This window comes from Melospiza georgiana, chromosome Z (genome assembly GCF_028018845.1).
Source record: "Melospiza georgiana isolate bMelGeo1 chromosome Z, bMelGeo1.pri, whole genome shotgun sequence".
Lineage (NCBI taxonomy): Eukaryota > Metazoa > Chordata > Aves > Passeriformes > Passerellidae > Melospiza > Melospiza georgiana.
In genome coordinates, this window is record NC_080465.1 from 43,571,322 (window position 1) to 43,598,464 (window position 27,143).

General features: G+C 37.3%; 1 protein-coding gene across 1 annotated transcript in view; it reads left to right on the forward strand.

Annotated features, from left to right (window-relative positions):
- The window catches only part of SCAMP1 (secretory carrier membrane protein 1), a 41,062-nt gene extending 14,177 nt beyond the window's left edge, over positions 1-26,885 (forward strand). Inside the window, exons 3-9 of the mRNA XM_058044367.1 lie at positions 6,002-6,100; positions 6,362-6,473; positions 12,710-12,838; positions 18,265-18,424; positions 20,075-20,176; positions 21,951-22,068; positions 23,650-26,885. Coding sequence (XP_057900350.1) covers positions 6,002-6,100; positions 6,362-6,473; positions 12,710-12,838; positions 18,265-18,424; positions 20,075-20,176; positions 21,951-22,068; positions 23,650-23,814 — 885 coding nt within the window. The 3' untranslated portion in view covers positions 23,815-26,885. The remainder of the gene's footprint in view (positions 1-6,001; positions 6,101-6,361; positions 6,474-12,709; positions 12,839-18,264; positions 18,425-20,074; positions 20,177-21,950; positions 22,069-23,649) is intronic.
- The last annotated feature ends 258 nt before the right edge of the window (positions 26,886-27,143 follow it).

Below are 27,143 nucleotides of genomic sequence, written 5' to 3' on the forward strand. Positions count from 1 at the left end.
AACAATGTTAAGTCTCCAAAATTATTTTCTCCTAGGTCACAATATCAGGAATTATGTTAGATTTTGTTTTATCAAGCTTGAAGACTTTTGAAATTACTTTGTATTGACCAAGAAAGATCTACAAGAAAGTAGATCTTGTTTTACAAAAATATAATCTCGAGCTACTCTGACTTCTTTTATTATTTCTGTATTTGTTTTAGCATGCAGCTTTGTGGGAAAAGGAGAGCTGAAGCATATGGCTAAGATTATCTGGCTTTGAACAGTCAGATGTGCTTGGATAGAAAATTCTGATTGCTCATTAGAGATGTTACTCAAAAAGCTGGGCTGATGAAAGAAATCTAAGTCAATGGTCAGATCTACAATGCACTGTGATTCAGTTAATAATCTCTGGCATGTTTACAGATTAATAAAAAATTATCCACTGAATGAACACTTCTCTGCGGAGGTAAAGAACTTGCACAGATTTACCTGACAAGCAAGACTGAAAAAATTAAGAGTGCAGTAATAATCAACCTTTATGTGTTACTCACCTTCCTCTCTATCTTGTGAGTGCTGAACATACGAGTATTTATTCAGTAATTATATGCATTTGAAAGAGTGTACCTAGGTACCTGAGGATATACTCACAATTCCAAGCGTTCAGCTCTGTTTTTCTGACAGGTTTGTATGCAAGAGAGGAGCATACTATGTGTGTATACAAAGAAATATGTACAACAAGAGTAGTTGAAGAGACCCTGGAAGTGAACACCTTCATAGACTGGAAAACCAGAGCTAGAAGCAGGGTCTATGAATTTTAGACTTGGGGAAGTACCCAGGTGTCTGTCAGTATCTCTGTCTGATGTTCATCAAATAGGGGTAGAATCAGTCTGTTTTGTGTACTGCTCAGAGCAAAAGCATGCAAGTAGTTTTGGTGGGAGTCAGTTATCAGATTTATAGTGGTTGTACCAAGATGGTATCTTGCAGACTCTAGAATTAACAAAGCATTCAGTTTTCATCCTGGCTGTACATAAAAGATGTGGACAGGCTGGAAAGGATCCAGAGAAGGGCCACAAAGGCAGTCAAAGACCTGGGAAGCCTGACATATGGGGAATGATTGAGGAAACTGTGTTTGTTCAGCTTTGAGAAATGAAGTCTTAGGGAAGACCTTAAGTCCATATTCTAGCCTCAAAAAGGTGACTGCAGAGAAGATGGAGACTCCACTTTTACAAGAAGTCACAAATGAAAGATGGGAGGTGGTGCGTAAAAGTTACTGCTGGGAACATTCAGTTGCACGCAAGAACAAAACGTTTCACAATGAGAACAACCTGATTGACAACTTATCTCGACTGATCTCCTCAGGGAATTGTTGGATTCTGCAGCATTCAGATTGAACTGGACAGAGTGCTAGGCCATATTGTTTAGACCGTGCTTTAACTAAGAAAAGTTGGACGAGATGGCCCTTGAGGTCTCCTTCCAGACTGGTGTTTGTGATTCTTTCCCCATTCTCTCCAAATGGAGGTTAATGAAGTATGCTAGAGTGCAAAATATTTCTCCATTTCAAATCCAGATGGATTTCAATGGATGATTATTGTGTGAGAAAGTGATTTCAATCTGAATACTAATATTAGTTGCATTGTCTCAGTTATGCCTCCCTTTGTCAAGTGAGGTACTTCCTACCAGTCTTTTTTGGATACAGGATGGGACACAGGAAAAAAAAAAAACCCTATATTCTACTTTTTCTCAGTATTCCTTATTTTGTTTACTGGCTTCTGATATTTTTGTGCCTTGACTTCTTTTCATCCTTCACTTTCAGTGGTAGGAAGGTAACGTATGCCTTATGGAGAAGAGCATGTAGGCATGGGAGGCTTTTGGTTGCATATGGCACCATCTTAGTATCTAACATGACAAATCAGTTTTGTTAGGGTTTTTTTTCCCTTTATGTTTATCAGATTTCAAAATCGGTCTTGTTTTTGATTGAACAAAAAAAAAAGTAGTCAGTGGTGTAAATGTCATATTTTTGTAGTATCCTTGGCTGACCTTCAGTGTTTTTGTCTCCAGCTCCAGTAGTCACCATGGAGATTACATTGTATCTTTTGTCATGTTTCTGAAGATCAGCAATGAAGATTAGATTATGCAATTAGTATTTCTTCTTCATCATTTAATGAAATTATGTTAAAGAGAGTTTTAATCTCCCCCTGCTTCTATGTTCTGAACTTTTCAGAGCACTCTTTGTATACAGATAAGCCTATACACCCATATATGCATGTATACCCATATATACCTGTCTTGGTGTGAAAAGACAGGTGTCTGCTAAGGAAGACAGGAGCCTCCCCTGAAATGGAAAATGTAAAACCCCTCTCTCCAAATTGTTATAATTTTGAACTTAAGGGGCTCTCAGGCAAAGATATGGGAGTAGAAATAATAGTTCTTTATTGAGGAAGAAAATAAAAATAAAATTAAAAATTGCAGTAATACAAAGCAACACTGACAGAGTCAGAATACATCCTGACACCCTGTGGATCAGGGTGTTGGTAGCACTCCCATTCAATGGTGGCTGCAGTCCTCCTGCAGTGCCAGGTGCGGTTCTGTTGGAGCAGAGATCCTGTAGAAGGGTGGAATTTTCCTTTGAAGGTCTTGTGGTGGTGTAGGTGGGTTTGGTCTTCCTCTGGGAATGCAGTGGAGAAGAAAGCTGCTTCTCTGGGAATCCAGTGGGAAAAGGCTAACTGTGGTGTTCCAAATCTCAGATTGTATCCAGGTAGGAATGCCTGACTCCTCCCCTGGGCGGAGCATCTCACAATGGGTTGATGTAATTTTATCAGTCATGCAGTGACACTCAATGGCCCATCTTAACAGAAGATATCTCTCTGGTGGGAGGATTGGTTGTGGAAGAGAGAAAGAAATCTGCCTGATTAAAAGTTATCTTCCTCAGAAGATAACTGCCCCACCTCTAACAGGTGGTGATAGAATACAAACCCCCAGCTACATCTTCCAAACTTCAGCAATACCTATACGTAATAATGCATACAGCAACCAATTTCAAATTACTGCATTAGAAAATTGGGATAAAATCATTAGTGAAGTTGAATTTTCTGTTGTTGTTTCAAGAGATGCATTTCTGTGAACTTTTTTTGTCCAGCAAATTCCTGGGTAGCTCCCTATCCTTCCATCTTGTGTCTAAACACGGCAGAAAATACAGAATTCTTACAGAATTTCTGTAAGAAATCAAACATCATCTGCTCCTAACTTATTCTGGAATTTTTAACCTGTCCCAAATAAATAAACTTCACCTGTATGAGGAATCAATTCAAGAGAGAATGTCTTTTGAACACCTATCTCCAGTCAGCTCTTAAAAACAAGTTTAGTTAGATGATTTTTTTAAACTGTGTTCTGATTGTTTTGGAACTGACTATTGCTAAAATCTTAGGCTGCAAACTACAAACTTTCACTTTGAGAAGTTGAACTATTCTTTAAGTGTTACTTAATTTTGTGAAGGGAGCCTCTAAGACAAATGCAGGCTGAATGATTAAGAAGCTGCAATTGAAGCTGCAAGTCTGTCCAGATACATACAGTGACACATAAAGAATTCCATAAAGAACTAGTAGGCCCCACATCAAAAATCATATGGGACCAAAAGGCATATGCAGAGCACATAAAGAACGTGTAGAGAATGAGGTCATAGGTTGTGAGGGTATAGAAGCCCAGGAACTTCTTTGTTCTAGGTTTCTCTCAAGGTGCAGCCAGCTTAAGCTGTCTTTCAGATACTGGAATGTTCTATAAGGTCTTCCCAGAGCCTTTTCTTCTCCAGGCTGAACAAACCCAGCTTTCAGCCTGTCCTCACAGGAGAGGTGCGCCATTCCTCTGACCCTCTTGGTGTCCTTCCTCTGAACTCACTATGTTTGTGGTATTCTTAGACTGGGGATCCCAGAGCTGGATGCAGTAATCCAGTTGGAGTGTCATGAGAGGAGAGAGGAGGAACAGAATTGCTTCCCCTGACATGGGCTGCTTCTGGTTAAGCTTCTATGGATGCAGCCCAGGGTGTGAGTACAATGCTAGAGTTTGAGAGTAAACTGATACATACTTCAGTGCTTCTCACTTCTGTGAAAAGCCCAGACTGTGTAGCTATGTTTTGCAGAGCTTTTTGTTGAGCATTATTTTGGGAGCTAAGCGATTTTCCAAGGGATTTGAATACTTCTGTTTGTTTCATTGTAAGAAGCTGTGGTATTCTTTTTGCTTCTCAGCTTTGATTAGGGTTATAAAAATAAGTACTTTAGTTTGGAAGGAAGACTTAGACCAAACTGAGTTTAAAAAGCACGATGGTAATTTTTTAAAGAGTCATCTTTTAAGAGTTCAAGAGCAAGCAATTTCAAAGTATTGTTATTCAAGAAAGTGAGTCAGAAGGCCAAGCTGGCTGAGCAGGGATCTTTTTCTAGAACTTAAATAAAAATGGGAGGTGTTTAGACATTAAAAACAAGGACAGATGACACAAGAGGGTTTGCAGAGATGCTGTTTGCCACTGCAGGAGGAGATTTGTGTGGTTAAAGCTTGATGAGCATCCAAGCTGGGCAGCACTGTGGTAGATGACAAAATGACCTTTTAAAAAAGTCAACCGCAAAAGGATGTTCAGAGATAGTATTGGTCTATTACTTGATGAGGTCAGTCACTTCACAGTTAGGGGTGTGGACAGAGCAGAGATGTTTAGTGTCTTTTTTACCTCTATCTTTTTTACCTCTACCACTGTTGGGCCCAGGGACTCTTGTAGTCTTGTGACTTGAAGGCTTTGTAAACTCTGAAGGTGTTCAAGATTTACTGTTCCCCCTGAATGCAAGTAAGTCAATGGGGCCTGATGCAATTCATCCCACTGTACTGATGGAGCTAGCTGATCACTATCCTGGGTCCTCTCCACGTTAATTTTCAGTGGTCATGGGAGTCAGGAAAAGTACTAGTTGACTGGAAGCTGGCAAATGTTGTCCCAGTTTTCAGTAAGACGAAGAGGGAAGACTTTGGTAATTACAGGCCAATAAGTTTCACTCCAGTGCCTGGTAAAATTATGGAGAAGGATATTCTGTGAGCAAGAGACAAACACTTTAAAGACAATACAGTCATTAGTCAGAGCAGGAATTGGTCCCTGAGGGGAGGGTCCTGCTTAACCAACTTAAGCTGGGAGTTGGACTCCATGATCCTTATAGATCCCTTTCAATTTGAAATTATCTATGATCATGATGCTTTCTTCACTAGGTTCTTTGTCTATTGTAGATAATTTATAATACTTGTGCCTATTGTGCATTGCTGTGGTCTTTGAATAGTAACCTGGGAAAATACATTAAACTTCTAGCATTTATTATGAAGCTAAGTAAGTATGAAAACATGGTAGTATCAAAAATATGTACTTTTTTCTGTGCTTAATGAAAGAAATACTACTGTATTTCAGCAACAGTCTGTATCCTCTGAATACAATGGCTGAAATGTATATTTTGCTGTGATTATATTCTTAACACATGTATTAACCTAGGAGAAATTCTGGAGTGATACCTAGAAAAAATTGGTGAAATAATAAAGTAATAGATTATGGATCTTGAATTTGAAAGTTTCATATGTTACATTACTTCTCTAGTTAGCTGGGTGATATAAACCTTTGTTAGGTAGAAGGCTCTGGAAGACATTATTAATAAATTACATTGTGTTTCAGAGTATGAATAGATGACTCTTAAATGCTGCAGTCCTCTGAAACAGTTACTGGTATTAATATTCATGTCTGAACAGAATTAAAATTCCATTTACTTTTACTGAATTCCTAAAATTCTTTGTGTGTTTATTGAAAGAAATACAAGGTAACATGCACCACGGAACTCAGTTGATGTCTTTTTTTCTAAAGATTATAAATATTGAAAGCAGCGTATTGAGATTTGAGTTTATTTCAGTAGCACTTCCTTTAAAACATGTAAATTGGTTCTTACATATATAATGAAAATAAGTTTATTAGAATAGGAAAGTATTTCTCTATAATTGTCTTTTGTTTTCTTAGCCTCCTCCAGGAAATGTGAAAATGCCAAATGTACCCAGTACCCAGCCAGCAATAATGAAACCAACAGAAGAACCATCTTCCTACACACAAATAGCAAAGGTTTGTTCTGCAACTTTTAGGCACTAGCTTCCTTTTAATAATAATTATTTAAATATGCTTCTGGAGTAATGTATTTTATAAGTAAGTATTGCTTTCCAAATTAAAATTAATACTGCCTTTAAGTAATTGGTAATATGTGTATTTGTGCTATATTGGTTCAGTCTTCATAAGTGGAGATGCTTAATTATAGTGAAAAGACTTGGAATATTTATGCCATGTTCATACTTTTTGTCAATATCTGGTGATATTTGTTTTGTTCAGGAGCATGCCTTGGCCCAGGCAGAACTGCTAAAGCGTCAGGAAGAACTGGAAAGAAAAGCAGCTGAGCTAGATCGCAGAGAAAGGGAAATGCAGAGTCTCAATCAGCAAGGGGGTATGCATGAAAAAATATACTTTAAATTTCTGAAATGTCACTTTTCCTTAGAAACTTTTAATTTTACAATGACATTGTGAAGCAGATTGAAGAGGGATTTTTGTAATGTCTTCAGGAAAAGGAAGTTTATCTCCCTTAAGAAGATGAATGCAGTGAATAAATTATGCTGTCCTTTCAGATTTTCAGTGAAAAAATTTAAATGTGGCCTCTGTAGCATGTTATTCACTTTTATCTATTATTCTCATCTATTTTTATTCTAGATTAGTATCTGAGTAACACTACTGAAAAAAATGGAACATTTTGAGATGAAGTAAAACCAACTTCTTGAAGTAACATCTAGGATTTCTCATTTATCTATTTACATCTGTATGAGAACTCTTCTGGTTTGAAACATTTAATTTCTTTTGCTGTGTTATAAACATAATATTCTGCACAAATACCAGAAATATCTATTATATTATTAAACTTTTATAAAATTTTTTGTATGCCACGAACTCTGTGCTATGCAAAATCAACCGTTTTTTACAGCAATTTCACATGTGTGAGGAGATTTACATCCTCTTAACTGAAGATGTTTTTCTACAATTACATTTGTGGGAATATTCCTTTTCAAAAGAACCCCAAAACCCAACAAAGCAAACCATTGTATTAAAGGTTGACTTTATCTGGTCATTTCACTTTTATCTACAGTTCTGTTTTACTTTCACACACGCTGGCCTTTTTTGAATATGCAGTGTTACAATTCCAAATTGCTTAATTCCTTAGTAATTCAAGTTGTCAGGAGATTTTGTAGAATAGAAAAAAATATTTTCAGTTGGAAGGGACATACAATGAATCACAGAATACTGATTGAAATGGAGTTGGAAGGGGACTCTGGAGGTAATCTCTTCCAAGGCAGGGTCACCTGGAACAGGTGATACAGGAACAGGAATACATCCAGGTGGGTTTTGACAGTCTCCAGAGAGGGACACTCCACAAAGCTCTCAATGTAAAGCACTCTTAATGTAAAGTTCTTCCTCATGTTAGGTGAAACTTCTTGTGTTTTAGTTTATTGCTATTGCTTCTTGTCCAGTGTCTGGACACCCCTGAAAAGTCTGGCACCATCCTCTTGGCACTCACCTTTGAGACATTCATATGCATTGATGAGATCCCCTCTCAGTCTACGCCTCTCTAGACTAAACAGGCCCAGCTCTCTCAGTCTCTTCTCATTAAGAGAGGTGCTCCAGACCCCTCATCATCTTTGTGCCCCTTCAATGGACCCTCTCCAGGAGCTCCTTGTCTCTCTGGTACTGAGGAGCCCAGAGCTGGACACAGCACTCCAGATGTGGCCTCACCAGGGCCCAGTAGAGGGGGAGGATCAGCTCCCTTGACCTGCTGGCCACGCTCTTCCCAGTGCAGCCCAGGATGCCACTGGGCCTCCTGGCCACAGGGACACACTGCTGGCTCATTGTCACCTTGTGGTCCACCAAGACTCCCAGGTCCTTCTCTGCAGAGCTGCTCTTCAGTGGGGCAGCCCCAGCCTGTGCTGCTCCTTGGGGTTATTCCTCCCCAGCTGCAGGACCCTGCACTTGCCCTTGTTGAACCTCGTTAGGTTCTCCCTGTCCAACTCTCCAGCCCAGCCAGGCCCAGCCCAAAGGCAGCAGAGCCTTCAGGTGTATCAGCCATCCCCAGTTTGGATCAGCAGCAAACCTGCTGAGAGTACCTTGGATCCCTTCACCCAGGCCCGTGATAAACAAGCTGAGTGAGACTGGGCCCAGTATTGATGCCTGGGGAACACCACTGACTACAGGCCTCCAGCTGGATTCTGCTGCCCTGATCCTGACCCTGTGAGCTCTGCCATTCAGCCAGTCCTTGGTCCACCCCACTGCCATTTATCTAAACCATGATTCCTGTGCTTACCTATGAGGATGTTATGGGAGATGATGTCCAAAGCCTTGCTGAAGTGGAGGCAGACAACTACCACTGCTCTCCCCTCACCTAGCCATCCTGCCCTGCCATCACAGGAGGCTGTCAGACTGGTCAAGCATGATTTCGCCCTAGAAATTGCGGCTGACTGCTCCTGATGACCTTCTTTTCTGCTGCACGCTTGGTGCTGACCTCCAGAATGTTCTGTTCCGTCACCTTTCCAGGGCTGGAGGTGAGGCTGACTGGCCAGTAGTCTCCTGGATCCCCCTCCTTCTTGCCAGTTTTGAAGATGGGAGTAACATTGGCTTTCCTTCAGTCATCAGGCCCTGTTCCTGCTTCCTGTGATTTTTCAAAGATAGTGGAGAGTGGCTTTGCTACAGCATCTGCTAGCTCCCCCAGCACCTGTGGGTGCATCTTACCAGGGCCTGGAGGTGTGGCTTGGGAGGAAAAAATGGCAGCTGGCCCTTTTGTCTCAGGGAAGGGAAAAAAGGAGTTCACACCACAACTCAGGTGAAACAAATGGGGATCTTTTGAAACTTCTGGCATTGTTGTCCTCCTCACACCAGATGAAGCTAGTGGATTTTGGTGTCCTTTCTCTTGTTGGCTCAGCCTTTTTTCCTGAAGTCTGGGGCTCAGAGTAGCCCCTTGCTGGTCCACCATCTCAGCAACTTCGATCTCCAAGCAAAAATGCAGCAGAAACAGTTCAGTAAAAAAACCTAAACGCAGCTGAAGGGATTCTTGCTGCAGCCTCCAGGCCAGGCGAAAGAAAGAAAAAAAAAGTGCTTAAGCTAGCAAAAACTAATCTAGTGAAAGCAAGAATGTGATGTCCTGGCCCATACCACAGCTGCACCCTCCAGAGAGAGGCTTTGAATAAAACCCGAGCAGGGGAACAAGGCAGATGATTAGGGAATAGAGTATCATTGAAAAAATCACCCCAAGGCAATTGTCGCAACACATCTTTTGTCATTGGCTCATTTACCACATGCATTAAAAAATTGTCTTCAGTGATCTTCAGGAATTTCCTGGACTATGTGTGCTGGGCCATGTTGTCCTACAAATATCAGGATTGTTGAAGTCCCCAGGAAAACTGGGGCCTATGATGGTGAGGCTATTGCCAACTGCCCATAGAAAGCCTCATCAACTTCCTCCTGCTCATCAGATGGCCTACAAGTGAGCACCCACAGCAGTATCAACCATATTAACCTGTCCCTTAATTCTCATCCATAAACTGTCAACTCATTTGTCTGCCCCTGAATAGAGCTTGATACATTTCAGTTGCTTTCTTATATGAAGAACAACTCCACCACCTTGGCTCTCTAACCTGTCCTTTCTAAAAAATCCACAACCATGTGTGAAATTATTCCAGTCATGTGAGCTATTCTACCAAATCTCTGATTGCAATGAGGTGATGGCCTTGCAGCTACACATAAAATTCCAGTTGTTGTTTATTCCCCATGCTGCTGTGTGTGTACAGGCAACTTCAGACAGATAATCCAGCATCCAGATTCCCTAGATAGAGTGTAACAGGATAGAGTGTAACATTGTAACCATGAACACCCTTGATGTTGTTAGCCCTGTGATTCTCATCTATTCCAGGAATATCTGTTGGTGCACTGGTTGACATGACCTCGTCCCTAGAAGGAAGCAATACAATGATCATAGCCACACTGGACCCTACCCTTGAGTCCTGTAGTCTAAAATCCATCTCACCAAATTGGCCAGTATGCTACCAAAGGTTCTCTTACCCTTTTTTAAGCAGGTGGATCTCATTCCTCCCTAACAGGCCACAATCATTCAAGCAAAACCCATTGTTATAAAAGCCAAAACCTTGATGGTGGCCAGGAAGTCTGATGTTGAGCTGCACAGTGTGGCTGCTTTTGGCTGTCCCTGTTTCTGTGACCAGGAAGATATATGAGAAGATGACTTGGGCACTAGTGTTTGTCACTTATCTTGCCAGCACTTTATAGTCTTCCATGATCCTGCATATTTTTTGCTTGTGGTAGCATTTGTATCTATGTGAGAGAGGAATAGTGGGTTGTGGTCCATGCTCTTGACAAGTTGGGCTACCCTCTTGGCAGCATGATGGATCTTTGTCCCTGGTAGGCAGCGTAACGTCTTGTAACTCTCGACTGGGCTGGTGGATTGTGTCTTAGGGACCCTAAGACAGTCACCCTCCACAATTACTCAGAGTTTGTTTTTACTGTATTGACTATGTGCTGCTGGTCCGTATGTTCCTTGTTGGACTTGCTAATGGACATCTAAAACCTTTAAAACGTCATATCTGTTCTGGTGTGGATGTTGGAGGATAGAGGTTGGACTTGAGCTCTGTATTTGTGGGTCACCGGGATCTAAGGTGTCTCACACTCAGTGATGTCCATTGTAAGTGTATTTGTTTTGAAGCCATTTCTTTATCTCCATTTCAGTCCCTCTAACACTGCCTGCTGCAATTTTGTACCTTCAGCAGCAGTTCATCAAACTATGCACATTTCATGCAGGTACAAGCCTTTTCTTCAGTAGAAATATCCGTGCATCCATTGCAAACTACTGCCTGTACTCATGTTTCTTTCCTTACCAGTTCCCTCAGTGGATGTGTCAGTCAGTCTGGAGCTGTCTCAGTAGACACACTTGTTTTGATTCTGAGACAAGTGCCCGCAATTATGGCAGATGCTTAGAGCACTTAGCACTTACCCGAGGCATGGACCTACCTGTGCATTGCAGCACCCTCGCTGCTCACCCTGCTGCACAAACTGCTGCACCACATCTCTTTGATGCACCGTATCCTGGTCACTCATGCTCCCTAAAGCTGATTAAGTCTCCCACACTGCTCCTCGTAATGCTCACTCCACTCCTGACTGGTTAGTGAGAGCTTCTGGGTCCTGAAAGGGCTTTGGGCTGCTGTTCGGGTATCCCTGAGCTCAAGAAACCTCTGCAGAGCTTGATCTCACCCCCGAAACTTACCTTGGTTGCTGCTGTTGCCTTCCTGACTGACAATGGCTGTATAGTCCCAATTGCCTGTCCACTTCAGCGCCAATTAGTTAAAGCATGTTATTGAGGGCATTGTTCATATGTCTTGAAACATTGACAGGCTGAGGATGTTGACCACTCCTCTAGGAAACCCATTCTAGTATTTGACCATTTTCTTGGTAAAGAAATGCTTGCTGATGTCCATTGTGAACCTACTGTGGCACAACTTTGAACTATTCTATGAATTACATTTCTGGATCCCAGGGACATGCGCACTAACTTGGACTCTTTTGAAAACACGTAGAGTGGTCTTGATTAGAAAACAGGGTCTTTTGGAATTCTCTAGCTATTTGCATTCATTTGCCTTAAGATGCTGGCTGCAGATCTAGGACACTGTTGTCATATGTTGTCTTAATTTACTGCACTGCCTGCACTGAAAGATCTTCTAGCTGGTATGTCAGCTTGATGCCTTTGACCTTCTCAGCTCAGGTTCTGTGCAGCATTGCATTTAACATAATAAAAGTGTGCTGCCTCCTATTTCAACTAATTAATTTGGTCACATGGTGAATATATCTCTTGCATTCAGAGTTTGAAATGCTATGGCAAAGGTTTGTTGCAGTGATTGTCTCAACTGAATCTCTGAGTGTGTGCTTGGTATGACTTGTGTTCAGCAGAGTGTAAACTCTAGCCTGCCATGAGATAAGCATTCAGGAAATCCAAGTGTCCGATCCTGTGTTCTTTGCAGTGTCCTCACTCTGTCACACGACTGTATCAAAATACAGTAATGCTGTAGGGCATATTCTTGTTAGAAAAAGGTACTTACAGACCATTTCAGTAACTGTCTTTCTTGAGACTTCCTGCCATTTAGGTAAGTTTTGACAGGAAACCATATTGGAAACTAGAGATACATTGACACTAAGAATATCAGGATTCTGAAAATGAAGAATGCTTTTCAGTCCCCTATCTTTGTGTTCAACAGACTATGTGAGTATGTGGGACTTTAGGGAAATACTCATTTAAAAGTCAAGGAATTCTCAAAAATTTTTTTCTGTCCATATCTGTTTTGTGAAAAATTGTGAAAAATTCTCTTACTTTTTAGGAAATGTTAGATGCCTGCTCAGTCTTTTATGTAGATAACTATTTTACTTTCCTTGACCTGGCTACACTTAATTGTATTTAATTTCTAAAGTTTATATTAAGGATAGCTCTTAAAAGTCTTGGGTTTTGGTAGCCCTAGTTATCCATCCACTTGAGAAACTCATGCATTAAACACTTCAAACAAGTTCAAACGTGTATCTCTTTCAAGTATACAGAGACTGAAACTACATTATAAACACTATTTTTTTTCCTTTGTTTCTGTTTTGCAGGTAGAAAAAATAACTGGCCACCTCTCCCTGAGAATTTTCCTGTAGGTCCTTGTTTTTACCAGGATTTTTCAGTAGACATTCCTGTAGAATTCCAGAAGACAGTAAAGATTATGTACTATCTGTGGATGTGTAAGTATTCTCTTTTGAAGAAAAATAAAGTGCCTGTTCAAGCTTGGTAATGTATACCTGCTTTGGCTTTTGGAGTATCTGTGGTGAAGAATTATTTTAAATCCAGAAGCCAAATATTGAAGCAAAATTTTATGTTAACTTCAGTTTTAAAAGTATTGAATTACATCATAAAAGCTTCCACAGAAGAAAAGGAGGATTATCCTAGGGCAATTTGGTTCTAATTTATTGCAATTGTCTGGTTTAAGTTTCTCCAGTTGTAAAATGAACTTCGACCATTTATTAACTTAGAAATAATTCTACTGGTTTTAAAATCAGCTTATTAGTGTTAATGGACTTTTGAGTTCAAGATGTATGATATCCATTTACTTTAATGTACATAATTTTATATAGTTTAATATGGCTTTCATATAGCAAAGGCTTAATATCGTTATACCCTATTTTAAGAAATAGTGTCACTTATCTGAAGAATCAGTCCATGTTAAAGCTATCCTTTGTAGGCAAAGATTGCTCTACACCATCTTTGTAAGATTAATTTTGCCCTCACTGGGTGTCTGTGTTTTTACTGGACAAGTACTGGGTTAAAGAAGTGTGCAGATGCCGTACTTGTTTCTTCTGCCTTGTCCACTGTGATTGATACAAGACTAATAAATACTCTGACTCTGACAAAATTGCAAGATTTAGATACTTTGATGCCTTTAATATATTTTCAGCCTTCCTAAGAAAATGAGGATTTCAGATGTTTTCTGAACTTTTTTTTGTAGCTTAAGATGTAGGTAGGAAATCTCCATAATTTTATACATTACTCTGGTAATCTTATTGCTGTGATTGAACCACGTAATTGAAACACATGAAATGAGCAGGCTGCACTGAATCAAATCTATTCCACTCCATCAATAATCTACTGCTTTCTATATTCATTGCTAGATCATTAATCTTCAGATAAAGCAACTATAAAGCGTTTGACTGGTCATTTTCATAAAATTGACAGATAATTGAGATGTATATGAAATCTAAGTGAAATACTCAAAATTTTAGGATGGTTACCAATTCTGGCCATTTGCAGGACTGAGTTCTGAAAGTGGATATGCTTCAAATATGAGGTGAAGTTGGGCAGTTAGAATTGGAATATTAATACTCTTCCTAATTTTCCTTTTTATGGCAACAAATAAAGAAGTAATATTATATTATATTATTTCAAAATACATAGGACCTGTGCTTTTATACTGACATGACTGTCTTCTAGGTAGGCTGAGGTTTCAACCAAGTCTTCTTGCATTCTTTGTTCTTTAGCTGTAGTGCTCTCTGATTTACATGTATTACTAAGGAAGGCAGGAATAGGGCATAATAAAGGAAAAAAAACCCCAAAATCTACTTCACAGTAAAAACCAGAAAGATAAAAAAGATTGGGTGTAGAACCTCATCCCTTAGGGTTGGCTGTTGAATTGGGTCTTTTCATTCCTAAGATTGCATCTGTGTGCTTTGGGTAATTTCTCATTGACTGCTTATCCTCTGAGGAGGTATTTATTCCCATGGTAGACCTGCTTCTGCTTGCCTCTTCTTTTTCCTCTTCCAGAACTTCCTATGTCTTGTAAGGTCTAGGGGTTCTGTGAACATAATCACATTTGGATAAATGGAGTACTGCATTCTCCGCACTTTATAAAGTAGTCCTTTTTCTTTGTAGTAGCCCTGGGAACAAACTTACTCGGTTAGTTTCTGTATTTCCACCATTAGTGGAAACTTTATTTTTTCCAGGAGACTGAATGCTCACGTTTTTGTGAACTATAACAATCAATTAGCAATGACTTTTCACAGTTGCCATTGGAGCAACTGTGAAAAGTCTATTCTATTCTATCTTGGCATTGTGGCCATTGGTGCTTTAAGGGCTTACACATGAAAATGACAGTTTTCCTAGCTCATTAGCACTGTTTAGATCCTTTTGTGCTATTACTGTGTCCAGCGTCAAGTACAATGTCTCTTGACTTGTGCTAACAGTCAAAAACAGACTCAAAAGCATGTTTCCAAGCTACTTTCCCCACAGGCTGATAGCATGTGCCTAATAAACACCATTTTGATTTTTAAAGAATATTTCTTATTTGAAGTTACAAATGGAAGAGATTTTGGTAGAAGAACAATACACTGAGGTGCCAACTTTTTTTCTGCTTCTATTCAGGAGATTTTAATCTCATCCTTTGTCTGAGGATATGAGAGATGGTGTGTCTGTATACATATCAGTCTGTGTAGATGTTTGTCCTGCCTGTCCCTGGGAACCTCCAATGATAGACACTTCACAAACTCCCTCCAAGCTTGTTCTAATGCATTGCTGACTTTTAGAATTAGAAGATGTTTATTAGTATATTAATTTAATTCTCCTCTTCTATATTAATTTAATTCTCCTCTCCTGTGTTTGATCTTTCATGTTCTATCTACTGTTGCTATGGAAAATACATTTATGCCCATTAGTCATCTCCTTTTGCCTTACTTAGCATATTTCACTCAGCCTTTCATTGTGGGTGATGTTTTCTCAAGGTTTGACTGGTTGCTGTCATACAAATTCACTGTTAGTCCGCTCCATATTATTATGTGTTTTTTAGTGTGTAGCATCAGGAAATTTTTAAAATGTACCTTCACATTTTAGATAGCACATGTTTATGTGCTAATCCAAGGCTGTTTAATGGTTATGTTAGTGTTTTAGAATCTTATTTTTTCCCTATGGAAAATCTTCCTCTTTTTTGTAAGGCATGTTAGCACATCTCTCCCAAGTAAGCAGAAAAGACTAAGAACAAAAGCCTAAACAACATCTGAAGCTCCTTGGTACTCCAAGATTATGTGTGATCAAACTTCACTAGTCCAGTCCTCACTTGTGAGTTGCCTTGTGGTTTCAAAACTCTCCATTCTACAGGCATCCCATTTGCCTTAAGGCAGTTCCAATCCAGGGTGACAGTCATGTGTCCTAATGTGGACTTAGGTTTCCTGAAAATATAATCAATGAAATATTATTGAAATTAAGCTTAGTACAAAAATTTGTTTTCATATGGTCTCAAATGGAATAGCAAAATCACCTTAATAATGTACATGCGAAATATCTTCAGTGCAACTTGTGATTTTTTTTTTAATTTACAACTCTCTTTCAGACATTTATGGATGATAAAGTGTAGTTAATTAAGACAAGGAATATATCTAAAGGAGAATTCTTCTGTTCAGGGAAGTTTATACCAAAAAAAAGTATTAATATTTATTAAACTAATGTATTTTTCCATTGTTGACTCTTATTCTGGCATGAACACCTTTTTTGTTCAACTTCAGCTGCTTCCCTACACAAACTAGGAGAAGGCTTTCTTCAATCACACAGGGTACTCTATTGTTACAGCTGTCTATTGTGAGGCTGTCATACAGAAATTGCGTGTTGCAGACTTCTGACTAAGCCCTAGGTGATTTCAGCTCCCAGGTAGTCATTATTTTCTAATAGCTTGTATTATGGTTTAATTTGCTGAGGCAAGTAGGTGGAAGGTACTTTATAACTGTTACCCTGAACCTGCAAACACGTCTGTTCATATAAGAGCTTAAGCTTGCCTACATCCTTTAGTGAAGGCGTTGGCTCAAAGCATAAGTGTAAGTGATTCTCTGTATCTTGCAGCAGGCAAGTGAATGGCAAGCACAGTGAAGTGGGAATTGTCAGTCAAGTCTGCTCTCTTCCTTTATTGCTTGCTAATACTTGTTTTGTACTGCTGAGACTGTTACTGTAGTGAAGCCAGACCCCTGGGTTGTTGGTTTGAGTATCAGTAGTGGGTGTGATGCTTCCCCCTTTTCTGCACTGATGGTACTCTTTTAAAACTTGTCCTGTTAATTGCAGTTATTAAAAGAAAGTAATTTTGTAAAGTTCAGTTTCCACCAGAATTTGAATGTTTCTAGTAACATAGGGGTCTCGATGTGTTCCAGTATTGAGTAGAAAAAGAGAGAATACCCCTTTCTTGTACGTATCAAAGGAAGGCAGGAACTGGGATTTGTATAGTTTCTTTTGCTTTAAGGCAGAAACACACAAATTCAGAAAGGAGTTGGTTTGCCTACCCCTTGGGGCAGTGCTAAGATACATAGGTGCAATAATTGCCTTTTATTTTAAAGAACAAAGTGTTTTGATTCTGGCAACTCTTACTGGAGAATATGATTTATCTGAGGAAATGTTTTCACTTTCATCAGTCTTCCATGCAATGATCTGTGCATCTTGCTTTTAAGAGTTTTTCCCCATTGTGTTGATTTAGAGCTCAAGTCATGATTAAGACAACAACAAAGAGTTTCAGGATTCCCTTTTTCAGAATCTTTAGTATTTTGCCTGTTCTGTTAACCTTGCTATCCAGGAGAATGACTAAAATGTTGCTCTGTTTCTCTGTTGAACTTAAATAAAATAAAATCATTGCTGTCAGCAGCAGTTTGTGCAGTTATAAATATCCTACTTTATCTTGATCTGCAAGGAAAGAAATTGTTCTCTGAGGCAGCAAAATCCTTCCTGAATCACTGGTTATTGCTGAACAAAGAGAAAAATTCTTGTTCATCTTTGAAGTCTAGCAGAACTAAATTCTGTGCCAGATAGCATGAAGGTAGTAGTTGTAATGTTTCTTAATATTGCCTTATTCTGTTCTAAGAAGTAAACTTAAGTGAAATAAAATGTAAAGTCATAATGCAATTTAGTAGAAATTGAATAATTACTTTGTAACAAGGTCTGCCAGTGAGAAAATTATACTATTGAGCTAACAACACACCACCAAAAAAGGCAGGTATTCTAAGAAAGACCAGTGTCCTAAGAAATATTTGAATATACAAAATACATTAAAACATCTCGAAGAGCTTCTTGCAGACCATATTTTACTGAAGAACATTCTTAGTAACTGAGGTATTTGTTTTATTATATTGAAGACAAAGAGCTTTCTGCTGAAAGACTATTTGGGAATTTTTTGTTTGCAAATTTGAATGTGTACAGTGTATATTTTGTGATGCACTTTGTTCATTTTTAAGCTTTCTCAAAAAACATTCAGTAGTCTCATAAATATTTGTATTCAGTTATTACTGTAGAAAAGAATCAATTATTGCATCTGTAGAAACCTCTTTTTTCTTAATTTAATGTTTGAAAGTATTTTATTTTTATGACAAGATATTTTCCATTGCCAGGTAGCTGATGGTACTTGGAATTTCATGTTGAGTGCTCTTACTCGTGAATATAGGGTTTACCTAAAATTTAGAAAACTATAAAAATCAATTTATTACAGAAGGCCTTGAGATGGTATTGGTATTGTCTGCATGCTGATGTTTTGTTTAAAATGCTGTTTTCTTTAAATGTTTAAAATGTTTTAAAGATCAGGTATAACTTTAGCATTTGTAATAATTTATTGTTTAAACATAATTTAATTAATACTATTTTGCTTTTGCCTCTACAGTCCATACAGTGACACTGTTTCTTAATATCTTTGGATGTTTGGCCTGGTTTTACGTTGATGCTACAAGAGGGGTTGATTTTGGATTGAGTATTCTCTGGTTCTTGCTTTTTACCCCATGTTCTTTTGTCTGCTGGTACAGACCACTTTATGGAGCTTTCAGGTAACAACTTCAGCTTGACTTAGGATATTTAAAAACTTGTCAAAATGCATTAACATTCGAGAATTTGCTTGATTATCATGATGATAATCCTTTAAAGTGCTTTCATTAGAAACAAAGAGTATGTTTGCCATTAATTCGGTTGTCGAATTTGAAATACAGATGGCAGTAGTTAGTAATACCATGGAATATCCTTTAAAGTATTTACCGTTTTTACCACAGACAAAATATTTGTCAGAAATCCTTAACTTTGTTGAAGTTAGTAAGGGCTGGTAACAGTTGCAAACAACATTCTCTCATTAAATCTCTGTTTCTACACACCAAGAATTTGAGCAGATTAGTAGTCAATAGTGTGTTAATTTTTTTCCTTCCTGAATGAACTTCATGAAGAGCTACTTTTAAAATCTTGTATTTTTGTTATTTTAAGTGATAGACACTTATTGTGTCTCTAATTGAAATAGCCTGAGATTCTTAAGAATTAGTAGAGCAGGTATATATTAGACAAACTAGTATTTTTCCTAGTCTTAGCAATCTTTGCAAACTTCAGAAGCATAAGGTGTGTGATTAAGAAGAGAATGATGTGTTTGCGTGCAAAATTAAACCTTTTCTTAGTGAAGATCAGCATGTAGAGATTTTAAGTCCTGTACTCAGGAAGTTTTGGGTTTTTTTTTTTTTTTTTTTACATTGAAGCAATTCATCAATCTTTTAATGATGGCCAGAAGTTGCAATTAACTTTACCATTTAGACTACAGGAAGTGTATCTTTTTGCTAACCAATGAGGTATTGCTATACCCACAAATCTTCGAGGAATCATATAGTTTAACTTGCATTTCTTGTCTAATAAAACCATATCTTTTCTTAGAAAAAATTGTTGGTTGAGGAAGGAAAACTCTACTTGCATATTCAACTTTCCGTCAGTTGCTCAGCTGAAAATGAAATAGTTATTGAACTGAACTGGTTATACAGAAATTACAAACTCCCTTCTGCAGGAAGAGCTGTTAAGGACAAAATCTCTTTTTGTGACTTAAATAAATGATTTCTGCTTTCTTTAGAACTCTAGTAGGAAGCATTTTATATGATCAATGGTTTTGACAGTAGTAAGTTGAGTCTTCATTGAAATTCTGCCTGTACATTTATATTTGGCTCATTTTTTAAAATTTATTTTCAGTCTTTGTAAGGCTGGCATTTTAGTAATTTACCAGGAAATGTATTTTATACATTTTACTTTAAAATAACTGCTGCTTCAGTATTCTGGTGTGCCATGTGTTTAAGTAATTCCATATGAGATCTTCTTTCCTTTCACAAGTTAAATATTCTCTTCCCATCCTGCTATCACTGTGAACTTCACTCTGAAAGTGGTGCAGAATGCAAACTTAAATGGTTAGTTGAAGGGTCCTGCTCTGGGCTGAACAGAACTATTCACACCTTTCTTAGAGATGCAGGTGGCAAAATCACTATATTAAAGAAAAAGGGCAGTTCTTGTAAATAAACACACTAAAAAAACACAGAATTGCTGATACTTCAGGTCACTTGATAAATGAAAGTACTTTTTGCCCAGTTAATGCAGTAAAATGTTAGATTGGTACTACAGAATGTGAATAAAAATAATGAATTTTCTGTCTGCTTTAATTTTTTTTCCCCCACCTCTTTCAGGAGTGACAGTTCATTCAGGTTCTTTGTGTTCTTCTTTGTATATATCTGTCAATTTGCTGTACATGTACTTCAAGCTGCAGGATTTCAAAGATGGGGAAACTGGTGAGTACTCTTGTTTGCCATAGTGTTATACTGTCTGTAAGACAAACACTCTTACTTGAAGTAACAACTGCAATACAGTCTATGTTTTCAAAGGAATAATCTTGTGTTCACTAGAATGTTACATTTAGCTCTCAAAAGAAAGCATTTTTGGAGTGCTCTTGACTAGGAGCAGTGGGTGAAATGTATCCAAAGAATGTGAGGTACTGTTACTGGGCTACTCACAGTTTTATCCTTCAATTTAAACCACTTTGAACTTACTCTTTCTTACACTACCTCCTCTATTTTTGTGGTGTAAGGAGTTATTACTCATTCTGTATTTAAGGTAAAGAAAAGCAAAAATTTAGACATCAATAATATATTGATATTTTTCATATCATTAGGTATTTTTAGTTATATTTATATACTTGCTTCTTATTGAGAAATTTATGGCTAAAATTTGTAGAATGACTTAACAAGGCATTTGGGTGAATATTGGATATTATTTGAAAAGTACGTTGGTTAGAGTCACATTCATATTCTGCAATAAGTTGATCTTTCTTTTAAATGTTTGCAAATATATAAGCTTTTACATGAAGCTTGTATGTATATTATCTTTTATTTGAATCTTTGAGGTCTAATACTTAGATTTTACAAGGAGAAACTATGGGGAATCAGTCACTGTCCTTGAAATAAAGGAATTAACTAAAAGCAAGGATGTAGTAGCCAGCTGGTAACATGAGGAGTCATGAATGGCAGTGCTGTAGTTGGGTAATGACATTTCCCTCTATCAGTGCTTTTTGCTGCAAACCTCCAAATATATGGAAGGCAGACAAAACAGTATTGCTTTAGAATTATTATGTAAGGAAAGGGCCTGCCTTTTTTTTCTTTGGAATCCTCTATTGCTTATTCATCCAAGTCTGGGAAGTGTGCTTTTAAGCATACTTGGGGAAGAAGTATTGAAATGAGCCAGATAATCAGAAAAATCAGGAAATCCTAATTACAGTTCAGATTTTGGGGTTTTGTGGTATATTATAGTGGGATACAGTGGATATCAAAGCAGTGTGAAGCAGGTAGGGGACAGTTTTAAGGTTTGGATTTACATAATTTTTTGCTAGGGTTTTATTTGTGGTTTTTTTTTAATAACGTGGAAAAATCTTATTCATCTTAATGCATGGGTTTTGTTCATAAGGCAGCCTGCTTTTTAAATTTTCAGGTCTGAAACTGTTGGTGTCTGTTGGTGTTTCAGTTTTGAACAATGGGGAAATGCTTGAAGTAGATACTTATTTAGCAGGTTTTTTTCTGTTAGTTCATCTGATGCTCTCTACTTAAAAAAAAAATATTTACCTCAGTTGGGAAAGCATCACTGTGTGGATACAATTAAATGAGTCTTCATATAGAAGCTGTGTATGTGTGGTATTCTGTTCTGTATTTATAGAAGTTAAAAACTATCTTTTTAGGGATATTTCCTCATCTATGAATTAATGTAGTCTTGAATCAATCTGAAATGACAGTTGAGAAGCAGCTTTCTAATTTCTCCACAATTTTGCTCAAGGACAATAATATTTACAACTTTTCATACAGTTTCACTGCATTTTCTGTGAAAAAAAGTGGAAATTAAACTTTAAAAGCATATCATAGAACCAGAATATGCTTATGTAAAATTCCCATTATTTTTCTTTAAAAATACTCAATATGGTTAAGAACCAGGAGGTTATGAAATTTGTTTTGGTGAGGGTATCTGAATAAATAGTTCATGGGCTGTACTAGTAAAATTTGTTATTTCTCCTTCCTTCAGTGGATGGATTTCATCTCTTACTGGACTTAATAAGAGTATTCCTGTTGGCATTATGATGATAATCATAGCTGCACTTTTCACAGCATCTGCTGTTATCTCACTAGTTATGTTTAAGAAGGTAAGTTATGTATTATTCCCCTCTTTTGTTTCCTATATTTGATTTGGATTTTGCTTTCTGTTTTGAGAGAGGTACTCTTTCACAAAGTAGTGGGGATTAAATTACATTCTTCAAGGTGAGCCTTGCCTATTAACATTTGTACGGTTTTGTTTATACTGTTGTGGAGGTACAAAATGCTGTTTGTACTGTTTGTACAATGCAGGTATTTTCTGCAAATGGGGAATGATAGCTCTGAATTAGAGAATCTGAGAGGAAACCCCACCACAAAGGAGTAGGTGAAAGCACTGGACACTGTGACTGTAGCTGTACATGCCAGGTTGTCCATTAGGCACAGACAAGCGTGACTGAAATGATTGCTAAGTTACAGCTCTTACCAAAATCGTTCCCATTAAAATCAATAGAAGAGAGAGATGCTTAGCACCTCAGAAAATGATTTTTATTTCTCTATCTCTGTTTTTTAATATTTTATTGCCAGCTAATGATGCAGGAGCATGAAAACTCAAGGAAATAAACTCTTTATCGATGGTTACTTCTGGTGGATTTCCACCCAGAATATCTAAGTATAGATACTGATGCAGTAGTAGTCATTGAGATACATGTAACTGAGAATTCTGATGATGATGTCCTGGCTGGATTCCAGTAATTCAACCTCAGTTATAGTTAGGTTTAAGGATTTATCACATGCATAAATTATTTTGACCTCTTCACATTAACTAGAAATTATACATGTGTGCCTGGAGATGTCCTTTCTTGTCTTCTGTAGAAATACTCTATACATAAGAAGCAACAAACAAGAAAAAAGTATGGTGGAATATGCTTTTACTTTTCTTATCAAAGATTCTTTCAAAAAATCTGCATATTCATATATGACTTGGTTTATCTTTATGGATGAGTAGTAGTCACATTTATAACAGAGAAAAAAGTTATGTTAATTTTCTTGCTACACTGGAATGAAAATGTCTTCATAGTATTATTTAACAACCTTTTTGTGACTTAACTGAGTGAAAAATAGCATTTGAATTTCAATACTTAGATAATTGGAAGTTAATCAGATTTTTTTTTGTCAGGTTTTGTGGTTTTTATTTTGTTACATACTATATTGCTAAGAGTGTTTGTAAGTCATATTGTTTATTCCTCTGGTTATTAAGCAGAGCTATTGGTCATCACACTAGTTCTGCAAATGTGTAACTGTGTAATGTGGATATTTTGAAATTTTTAATATTCAGTCAGAGTGTTGCTTACTCTTGTTACCAATCAGAGTAAATAAATGTTTCTAAATATTGTTGTAAAGAAAAATTCACCAAATATACATCACATATTTTAGTGACCATGATGAGACCCCTCTGAACTTGTAGATAATTACAGGTAACCCCCACAGTCAAATTGTGAGTGCAGCAGGACAATGAAAAATTCAAAAGTTTGTGGGAAAAAATCCATGTTCTCATCTCTGTATTTGCTCAAACATATGAACAAATCACATTTCCCCACCTCACAGCTCTGCTTTGCGTTGAGACTTTGCTGTTGCTCTGCTAAGAAATGGGAAGCGTGGCACCAGTTTCTCAGTGCTTTTCCTCTCCGCAGGTGCACGGGCTGTACCGCACAACTGGCGCGAGCTTTGAGAAGGCGCAGCAGGAGTTTGCCACGGGAGTGATGTCCAACAAAACTGTACAAACTGCTGCGGCCAATGCCGCCTCGACAGCGGCCACCAGCGCGGCCCAGAACGCCTTCAAGGGTAACCGGATGTAGAGAAACAGTCACCCCGGTTCTCCTCAACTGTTCTTTATTTCCCAGTCACTTACTGTATTCCCTAAATGCCTAGATCAAAATCACACAGCATGTTTGTTTCTTCTACAGCTGTGCATGGGTTAAATGGGAAATGGTTGGTTTATTTTATTATAAATTTATTTATTTTAAGAAGAAAACCAATTTTTCCCCTTCTTTAACATGTTGAATTCTGCAGTGTAAAGCTTTACATATTTTATGGGGGATAAATAATTTCAACAATTGGCCTGAGAATGAACTCTGGTATATAATGATCAAATCAATGTAATAAGAATCTAGGAGGTTTTTTAGCAATTCACACCAGTTGATTTTTTTAAGTTCAGGAAAGCAGTTTGGATTAATGATTTTTTTTTGCAAGAACTGACTTCCCTATTTCTGCCATAAGAAGTGGGGGTAATAAGTGGTCAGTAAGAAGTGACTGAGAGATAGAGTTAGGTTTGACTATTGTTTTTGCACTTTCAGCAACTGCTGGGGGTCAAATACAAGTAAGGCAGAGAGTATAAATTCTTTTCCTGTTTGGTTTTGTTTTCTTTTTATTAGGTAAGTCTTTTGATATAAACCTGTAAGTTTGCATGAATACTGTTGAGTTACCTGATCTTTTTAACTGTTTAAGTAGTGTTTTGGTCCAGAATTTACCTGTGCCACTTTATAGCATTTGTTTATATGTATTTCCATGGAGTATTCTCTACCTGTGGGAAATTACTATGGGGCATAAACATTCTCTGTAATAGAATAGTTCAGTTTAAGGAAGTTAACTGGTGATTTCAATCACAGAGCTAAATGGTTATGTATTTGCTGTTTTTAACTTCAGTATTCACATATCCCCTGTCCCTCTTCTATGTGTCGTGGTATTTTTATTTGGGATTGGTTTTTTGTTAGTTTTTGTTTGGATTTTTTTCAAGTATAGATTTATGTTTAACAGTGGTAATAAATCTCTATCCTGGACAGTCACTCTGTTTACTGCCTGTCCAAAACACTATATATACAGTATTTAATTTTCCTACAGGTATATTGTCTAAAACCAGGCTCTTGAAGCAATGGCATTTAACAGATACTTGAATGAATTTTAATATTAACTCAGCCATCTCTGTGATGTGATTTAAGCTATAGAAAAAAGTTTTTAAACTATTTGGATTCGGCAAAGGGAGAGATGTTTATCTTTATTAAAGTTAGATTTTAACTCATTGAATTGGAGGCCTAAGAGGTTAGATTGATGCTGTGAAACTAACAATCCATAATGGTACACATACCATCACAATATTTTAGAATATAATACAGTCAGGACTTGGTATAGTATGAGTTTCTCTGCTTTGAAGACCTTACATTTTTGGATTGCCTCATGAGACTTACATACAATACTTACACAATTTTTCAAACTCTTCCAGGAAATGGAAAAATTACATCCCATAACCTGTGTAAGTACACACCATGGCTGAAATTAATTCAGCTCTTAAGGTGAATCATAACACAGCATAAAGTTCTGAGGCCCCTCCACATTCTGAAAGTGGACTGAATTTCAATACACTGTATTCTGTTTCAATACACTGTATTCATATTAACAGAAGTTCATTTTAAAAAATACTCCCCTAGCTTAATCTCTGAATCAGTAATATACTGGTAGCATGAATTCTTCTATTAGTCTCCTTTCATTTACTAAATTCTTTAAACCACACTTGAATTTGAAAAAGCGTTGTAGTGTCACCTATGCTGAAGTTCACATTAATGAATATACTTGCTTAAATATTCTATCTAACAAGGCTGTTAAAAATGTCATAATAGTGGACATGCTAACATTGAACTTAAATTTGCGTGGAATGTTTTTTAAGCTTTCCAGATTAAAGTCACTGTCTTCTGCTGAGACTGGGGGACCATCATTCTAGAAGCTATATATCAAGATTATTCTTTTCATATTTTAAACTTAACTTGAGGGTTGTATCTAGGAACTCTGCTATGGATTACTTTTAAATCTAAATTTTGGTATCTCTGGGATTGGAATCCTAGGAATATCATCCTTAGAATTTAACTGAAGTTGAAGATTGCATAATAGCATAGATTACCAGAAAAAAACACCAAAAACATTAGAAATAAAACCTGAATTTGACAGGTAGATTTTTTTTCTCAAATGTTTGAAGGGTCTTTGAGAAAACATATGTAATGTTCTGTGTATAAGAATTGTTGATTTGTAATATCATGGGTTGAATGTACAGATTTAAGCCTTCTGAGTGAAATTCAGGGTTGTGTCACGTGAATTCTTTAAACTTTGCAACCCGAAAGGGAGGAAAAAGTTTGTTTAGCTTTGATAACAGAAGGCTAAAATTTGTTAAAAATATTTTGTATCTAACAAAAATTAGATTTTACAATCTCCTAATAATCAGAGTATGGCGCCCACTTGAGTTGTCTTTTCGTAGTATTGTGACAAACAGTACAAGGTATGAAGTTTAAACACTGGAATGTCAGTAGTGTTTGATTTGTAATTTAGGAGTTGTTTTTATTTATCTGAGGATGTTTGTATATTTTGTAAATTACTAACAATGTTCAGCCATCCTGGTGAATGTCATGGTTCTGTAAAAATGCACTTCTTCTGTCCCTCTGTTGCATGTCTGGGTAGTTCAGAAGTTTTGTATATTTATTGTATTAACACAGTGTCATAGAATTAAAAAAATACTTTTTTCCTAGGTGTTTGCTCTGTATAGTTTTGACCAATAATGGGGATCTTTCTTCTAACAGTCAGGGTGATGTGCAGGGAGGTTGATCTATGTAAAAGTCTGACTTGCTTTTTATAATTCTGTATATAGATGCTGTATTTCTGCTGAAATGGTGAAGCAAAATGTCCACTATCAATAAATCTGGTTATAGAGAATTAGTCTACTCAACTGTTACGAAGAAAATTCTTAAAATACTTGCAGTTTACCTTCTTGTGCTGTAAACTCACAAGGGATAAAATTAAACATGCTCTGTCATGACTGAATGGAATTCTACAGGTATTAAGTGACTCTTAAAACATTATTGAAAGTAAAATGAAGTTGCTGAAAAAAGTTTTGCCTTGGTAGTATTTATTTTCCTAATTTCTGCCAGTGAATCAACATTTCTGTGTTACTGCCATCCTGCTCTTTCTTTTTTTTTCAGTCACTAGCACAATCTGTTGATTTTTTTTTTCATGTAATGTCAGTTGCAGCACCTGCTCTCTAGTACTTGTCTTACTACTGGGTTTCCTCTGAAGGGCTGAGTGACAATGTAGGTAAGTTTGCAAATGCGTGATGCATATTCATGCAGTGATACAGTGAACAGTGCTC